Source organism: Cyprinodon variegatus, unplaced genomic scaffold (genome assembly GCF_000732505.1).
Source record: "Cyprinodon variegatus isolate N-32 unplaced genomic scaffold, C_variegatus-1.0 Scaffold110, whole genome shotgun sequence".
Lineage (NCBI taxonomy): Eukaryota > Metazoa > Chordata > Actinopteri > Cyprinodontiformes > Cyprinodontidae > Cyprinodon > Cyprinodon variegatus.
Genome location: NW_015150563.1, coordinates 1,397,908 through 1,405,158, shown reverse-complemented (window position 1 = coordinate 1,405,158; position 7,251 = coordinate 1,397,908). Strand labels below are relative to the sequence as shown.

General features: G+C 41.4%; 1 protein-coding gene across 1 annotated transcript in view; it reads left to right on the top strand.

Annotated features, from left to right (window-relative positions):
* Positions 1 to 7,056, top strand: part of LOC107084863 (protein TALPID3-like) — a 22,791-nt gene extending 15,735 nt beyond the window's left edge. The window contains exons 7-8 of the mRNA XM_015374909.1: positions 6,225 to 6,369; positions 6,529 to 7,056. Of these exons, the coding sequence (XP_015230395.1) occupies positions 6,225 to 6,369; positions 6,529 to 7,056 (673 nt within the window). The remainder of the gene's footprint in view (positions 1 to 6,224; positions 6,370 to 6,528) is intronic.
* Positions 7,057 to 7,251: the final 195 nt, after the last annotated feature.

The following is a 7,251-nucleotide window of genomic DNA, read 5'->3' as shown; positions in this document are numbered from 1 at the left end:
AACTCTATCCTTTCCATTGACTTCCATTCATTTCTATTGGCAAACAGGGACTCTTACCATAAACCTAACCATTAGAGGAAGCTAACCAGCCAAAATGGCCTCACTTTGTGAAATTATTATCCCTCCAAAGCTTATAATGGATCCTCACTCTGGTTTTAAAACAGGAGCACACACAGGAGCAGGATTTGGATGGGATGTGCTTTGGGTCCAGCCCTGGTGCAGCTCAATGTTTCTAAGGGTGTGAGAATGTTTTTAGGGACCTAATGATGCAGAAAAGTCACTGATATTTTAAGGTTGCAGAAAAGCCTTGCTGCAGTCTCTGTTAATGTCTCTGGTATTCTATAAAAATCTGTTCTTTTGCTTGTGCTGTTTACATCTTGGTGCTAATGATGCTACATTTAGAGCAGGCTATTAAAGGAGCAGAACAGAGGTGTCCTTACAGAGGGACACTTCCCCAGAATGCTCCATGTTCATGCACATTAGCATGCATGCTATGAGCCGAAGCACTGAGCCAAGGGCACCTTAACCATCAGCTGCTACAGTTCAGGTGAATGGTTGCTTAGAAAGAAAGATCCGCAATGCAGCTGGAAGCAGCAGAGAGAGGACTGCTGCTGCTCCACCGTATTCCACTTTCACTGATCCTGCTGCCCGCCTGATGCAGCAGGCGGTGAAACAGAACGCAGCATCAAAGCCCGGCTCCTTTTCTGCTGCTGTGCGATTGGAGGATGAGGTGTGTATGTGACGGCGCTCGGTTTGCTGGCTCAGCTCCTCTGGAGCACAAAGACTCCAGGTTGCACTTTGCTTCTGTCTGGATTTATATTTAGCCTCTTTGAGACCTGCTGACTTCCTGTCAGCCTGGTGTCGATCACCCTGTGAGGCGTCTTCCTTTACTGAAGATTGTTGGATCTTCCAACCATATATGGTTGTAATGCAGCGTTGCACCAATACATGAGGTTTGGTTTCCAGATGAACCATGTTTGTCCTTAAATCGGTCTCATTCTAGCAGAAAGGAGGCCGGTATAGTGATGAAAACTTTCAGGGTTTTTTTTATCATGATGCAAATTAGATCACAGGGGAACCATTTTAATGAAAATAAAAATGTTGAAGTCGGGCTCCTGGTTCGTGTGCAGATGGGAAGCAGACAGAGAGCTTTAGGGCACAGTGCTTCTTACTATAATCTGTCTCTTTCCCTGACTGTACATCACTGCAGCTTTCGCCCCTCCTCCTCCTCTGTTGCTGTGTAGGAAGATGTGGTTGCCATGGTTACCTCTTCCAGACTGCAAATGTAATTTATTCAGGAATTTGCTGCGGAAAAAGGCAGACATAGAAACTTTGGCGTATATTTTGGACTGAGCTGATTTCTTTCCCGTTAAAGCAGAGAGGAGCTAAAGGCGTCACTGGTTCCACTAAAGCGTCTCAGTCAGCTGATTCGTCTGTTTACAATGTGCCTGCTCCATTTACCGAGCATCCTCCTCCTCCTCTACATCCCCCCCCCCCCCCCCTTTGGTACCCCACATTCCTTCACCTAGAGGCTCAACACTGTCCCCTCCCCCACTCACATTCCCCCAACCACAATGTGAGGGGGGGAATGTTTGCAACAGACAAACAAGGCGTTCCTGAAATTTGACCTTTTGTCCTGTGGATGTGTCGCCCCGCCAGTATGCATGAACACCCCCCATGTAGGAAACCATTAGGTGAGTATCAGAGCCATACTGAGGTAACTTCACTCTTTAGTTAAGAGAAGGAAATCATATTAAATCTATGTGACTAAAATCTCAACATTCAAAGATTAAAGTCGAAACATTTGGAGTTTAAAACTGTATTTTCTGATATTGATATTATAAGATTGGCTCAGACTGATGCTGCAGTTTGGTTGAGCTCATCACCTCACTTCACAATTATCAGGCTTTCATCTCGATAAAACATGTTTTTTTCTTCTAATATTCACATCACACAGGGCTTCACACGTGATATTATTCAGGTAATAATATCAATTTGTTATTCAAACCTTCTGAAATTGTCTTTCCTTTCATGTTTAGTAATTTTTAGGAGAAAATGCGTTATGGCTGCCATCTCTGTGAAAATGAAATAAGGGATGCTCATTAGCCAGGCATTGCCTTCCACCCTACCAACATTATTATGAATGGCTTTTTGTCTTTTCTTGTGTCTCTGTGAAGTGAGTTTATAAACATGTAAGCCTGAACTAAATTAGACGCCTCATTTTGTTTCTTGATATTTCTGTTTACTCATATAGCGCTGGTTTACAATGCGTCTTCTCAAGCGTTTTTCTCAGAGAACGAGTGGCAGGCTGTGGCGATGGAATCGGGTACTTGCAACCTTCTCAGAGCACCTGCGCTCTGCTCTAACCACTAGGCTAGCACTCCCCCAAAAGAAAAATAGATCTGCACCACGCTCCAGAAACTGGAGGTCACTTCCTCCGCTGCTGTTTTTGAGATGAGACCAGTTTAAGATGAAAGTTTTTACTCCAAATGTTATAAAAACAGCAGAATTAAATGTAGAGATTTTAGGATAGAAAGTCTGTGAAATCAGAGGATTAAGATGGTTTTCTGAATCCAAACATAGCGTGACTGAGACAGACAGATCCATGCTGCCCTGCTCTGTTTCTAACTGCTGAGTCATCCTCTGCAGAAAAAAGCCTCAGACTGATATCAGATGGATGGGAAACCCAGCCATCAACTATTCATAAACATGTTTTAATTCAGCAAAAATCACCTAATCTGGGTTAAATGAAGGCTTTGCTGTGAGATTAGACATAAGCTTCAGCTTTAAACCAAAACGTCTTCTGAAGTATCAGAAAATGGGAAAAATATCTCTGAGATCTTTGTTTTATTCTGTTTCACTAAACCACTAGAGGAGAACTTATTCTAATGTTTTCTTTAGTGTTTATTTTCTTTGTTACTGTGGTGTTTGAGGCCATGGATGGATGGATGGATGGATAGATGGATGTTTTTGACCCATGTCAGGAGAGGATGCTACATATCTTCATCCTTTTGATGTCTGCAGAATCATGTTGATAAAACAGCTTATGGTGAAGCAGAAGCTTTTCCCATCAGATTAATTGTAAACCAGACGCCGGGGCGACTGGGAGACGTCATCACCAGGAGAGGGAAATGAACACTGCCACTGTCCTCCACCAGTTGTGTTGCTTAGCAACAGCTGTAGTGGACTGTCTTTAGCATCCCTTTGTGATGGTTTTGGGCAGCTTTGTGATGGAGTAAGAGGTCGGAGCGGCAGCCATTTTGTCCCCACTCATCTTACTCAGGGAAGCACAGAGTGGGTTGTTCACCTTCCTGCACAGCAGATGTTGAAGGTTTCATCTCTTTTTTTTTATTTTTTTTTTTTATTGAAAAGTCAGAGGTAGAAACAATGGGTCGTCTTCATGGTTACAAAAGACTTTCCTTTTTTCAAACTTTATACACATTCAGAAAAATAAAAAACACACCCTCCCCCCACCCAGACTGATTGTAATGAATCAAAAAAACAAACCAAAAAACACTGAACTGACAGTAGACTTCAGTTTTTGTTTTTTAAGTGTGGACAGGCATCAGAATAAACAAATTAAAACAGAGAGTGAATAGCTCGATCTGCATTCCAAGGTCCTCTTGGCCATCAAAGTATGCCTTTGTGTATGCTCAGCTTTTTAATTGAAAGCGTAGAATCTTTTAATGTAATGCAATGTTGGAGGAAGTTCTTGGAGGCCTCTAAAGTATGAGAGAAAGCTTTCCCAAACAGATTGAAATTTGTCTGAGCGCCTTATAGCAAATTTGATTTTTTTCCAAGTGCAAAAATAACATAACATCCTTCAACCACTGAGCAACAGTAGGTGGCGCACTTGACTTCCAGTGGAGTAGAATTAGTCTTCGTGCAAGCAGAGAAACAAATGCTATAATGTTCTGTTGGTTCTTAGTTAAATTTGCTTCATTTTTTGGTACCCCGAATAACGCTATCATTGCACAGGGCTGTAAAGTGACTCCAAAGACTTTTGACAGGGTTTCATCTGTTGACCCTGTTGTCCAACCCTGTGTTGCTCAGCACCCCCACCCCCCCAACCCTGCTATTACGCTGCAAAAAAGATCTGGAAACAAGTAAAAAATGTCTTAAATTAAGTGTTTTTAGCCCTAATTTGAGTAGGTAAATGAGACAGTTTACCAGTTTTTACTCTTAAAATAAGATAATCACATAACAAGCACTTGAAATGAGACACTGCAATTGTTTTTTTCTTATTTTAAGTGTAAATTGTCTTGATCCATTTACAAAATGTCTCTTTTACCTCCTCAATCTGAGAACAAATGCACTTATTTAAAAAGAAAAAGACTTATCTAGTTCTAGCTGCCATCAGAGTCAACTCATTTAAATATTTTAATATTTAGTTAAAAACAAGAGTTAATACATACTAGTATTGAAATTAAAAGTTCAATCATAAATAAATAACTTTCAGTGAATTTATGTTGTTTATGTACATTGTTTAAAAGGCGCATTAAAATGTAAGGAGGAACCTATGTTTTTTGTTCCGCATGTCACGTTGTTGCCCATGGGAAAGATTGATTGACACAATTCTTTTTTGCACCTGTTTTTTCAAGAAGTTTCACAGGAAAGCTTTAAGACTGTTTTTGTGAGAAAAGCTAAATAAGTCATCTTTATTCCTCTGGAGTTTATGCGGCCAATGAGGTACGACTTTTTTTTACTTGGATTTGTTTGTGTAAACCTTTCTATTTGTTTTGAGCTAATCTGGGTTTCTGTTTCCCTTCTTAGTTCTGACGGCATTTTTTGGGGCTTTATAAGACGCGTCCACAATAAATGGCTGTTAAAACCAAAAGAAGGACGTTGAGCCTTGATTATCTCTAGAGGAGTAACACTAGTGTTCGAGTCAATGAGTCGATGCAATCAACTGGTTTTCTTTAGATAGGAAGCTAAATCAATTTGACTGGATGATCTGGTGAACTGTAAAGTGCCTTGAGATGACATATAGAAATAAACTGAATTGAATAATTAAGTCCACCCTTCTGTCCAATAACAAGTTAAATTAGTAATGTACAAGTCAGCATTAGCTTTGGTTGACATTTGAGTGGAAACATAATTTCCCTGTAAATCATCCAGAACCTGCTGCCCTCAGACAGGACAATAAATCTGCTGTAGAGAAGAATGGAGAGGATGGAGATGGCAAATACAGCTTCTACACATTAAAGTACTGTGGCCTGTGTGGAAACTCGCTGCACAAGACTCCACTGCTGAAGGAAAAGAGCTTGTTGAAAGGTTGCTGCCTTCACTGACAAACCAGTGAAATTGTGGTTAACTTTAAACGTGGGGCTTAGAGGAGGAAGTTGAATCACGCAGAGAAACCATCCCAACAGGAGGAACCATCGTTGTGTGGGCTTTATTCCAACATCTGGTTGTTTCATTGGCTTAGTTTAGTTTCAATAAAACTTAAGCTGCTAGAATGGCTGAGTTCATTACTAGACTTGAATCTATCTGAAAAAATCTACAGGAATAAACTGAAGATCAATAAGGGTAGAAATAATCCCAAACCCTCAACATTTAAAGGCGGTTTGTGTCGAAGCTCAATTCAATCCATGCTCTACGTTTCTGCACTCAGGAAACTCCTGGAAGTTATGATGACCAAAAAAAGAAAAGGCTTTTCCTCAAACAGCTTCAGTTATTATCTGCTGTCATTTATGATCTAATATGCACTGCTGATTATTCTGGGTGGCTGTTAGCATCTGGAGAGAATTTGTTGTAAAGATTATTTCCGTGATGTTTATTCTCTGTATACAGATTGAATCTGTGGCTGTTGAAGCATTGCAGCCTCCTGTTGTACTTATTGGGGATGGAGGTCCTAAGTTCAATCTTGACATGTTTGCTCCAGGTTTTGGTCTCGTATCTTTATGGCCTCGGTCAGATTGGTGCTTTTTAACGTTTAAGATAAGGGTGCTTCTATGCTAAATGAATATAAACTATGCATTTTTTTTCTATTTATTTTAGTGGATGAACTTGGTTCCAATGAACATTTCCATTAACTTTCTGATAGATGCTTTTGAGGCACCTTTTCCATTCACTAATTAAAAAGCTCAGTGGTTGTTTTGGTTATTTAATGCCTTTAAGACAACAAAAGCTGTTTGGCTGAATGGTTTGCCTAAATGTTCTGTATCCATCGTGGAGCTGTTTCTTTTCCTTTATTTATTTTGTGGGTCGTTTCTTTTCTTCAGGGACAACCTGTGTGTGCAGACCCCTCTGGCTGAAAGCCTTCACCTTCAGTCTTTGGCAAATGACACTCAGGAAGCGGTAAGGAGAGCAAGTGATATGCTAAAGCAGATGGAGAGTCTGAAGACGGAGATAAAGATGCTGCTGACTGTGAGTAATCGGTAATACTCTACTTGCAGTGTTGAGGCGTCAGTTGATGTAAAATAATCAGTTAACTATGCTCAGAAGGAACAAAATCTTTGATAATTATAAGGTGTTCGGGTAAAGAGAAGGAGTTGTGGTGTTTATGACAATCTGTCTTCCATCCAGCAGCAAGAACAGACTCCACAATTCAGCTTTCCTGCTCCAGACCAGAGTGAGATTCCAAATAAACATCTTGAGCCCCAACAGAGCAAATCCAAGCCCAAGCAGGCCTGGTTCTACCTGTCCAGTGCTGAGCAAAGCCAGAGCCGTCCAAACGATCTTCAACAACATGATTCCCAAAACACTTCTCACGTCCAGCATAATAAGCAACATGTGGGTCAGCAGCTGCAGTCCCAGCTTAATCCGCCCAGCTCCCGGGATCTGCAGCCCGTTCCAACACCGTCTCAGGCTGGACCATCGCTGACTCATCCTAGCTTCACCCAGGAGTCCAGGGGTCTGTCTAACCAGCGCTCCCATCCTGGACTGGTCCAGAGGAAGCCCAGGAGCCACTCTGTGCTGGAGGAGGCGGGTCAGGTTCTCCGTCAGGCCCGGAGACGGAAAAAGGTTCTGGAGGAAAACCTGGAAGCTCTGATGAAAGCAAAGAATGGAGAAATCCTACACTGCCAGCTGGAAGCGCTGGCTGCTAACAGGTGATGAAAACACAGGAAGCTAGGTTGTTAGCTAGATGGATAGCTAGGTAGGAAGTTAGGTGAGTGGTTATATAGGTAACTAGGCAGGAAGCTATATAGGAAGCTAGATCAATAGTTAGATAGGTAACTAGGCAGGAAGCTATATAGGAAGCTAGATCAATAGTTAGATAGGTAACTAGATAGGAAGCTATATAGGAAG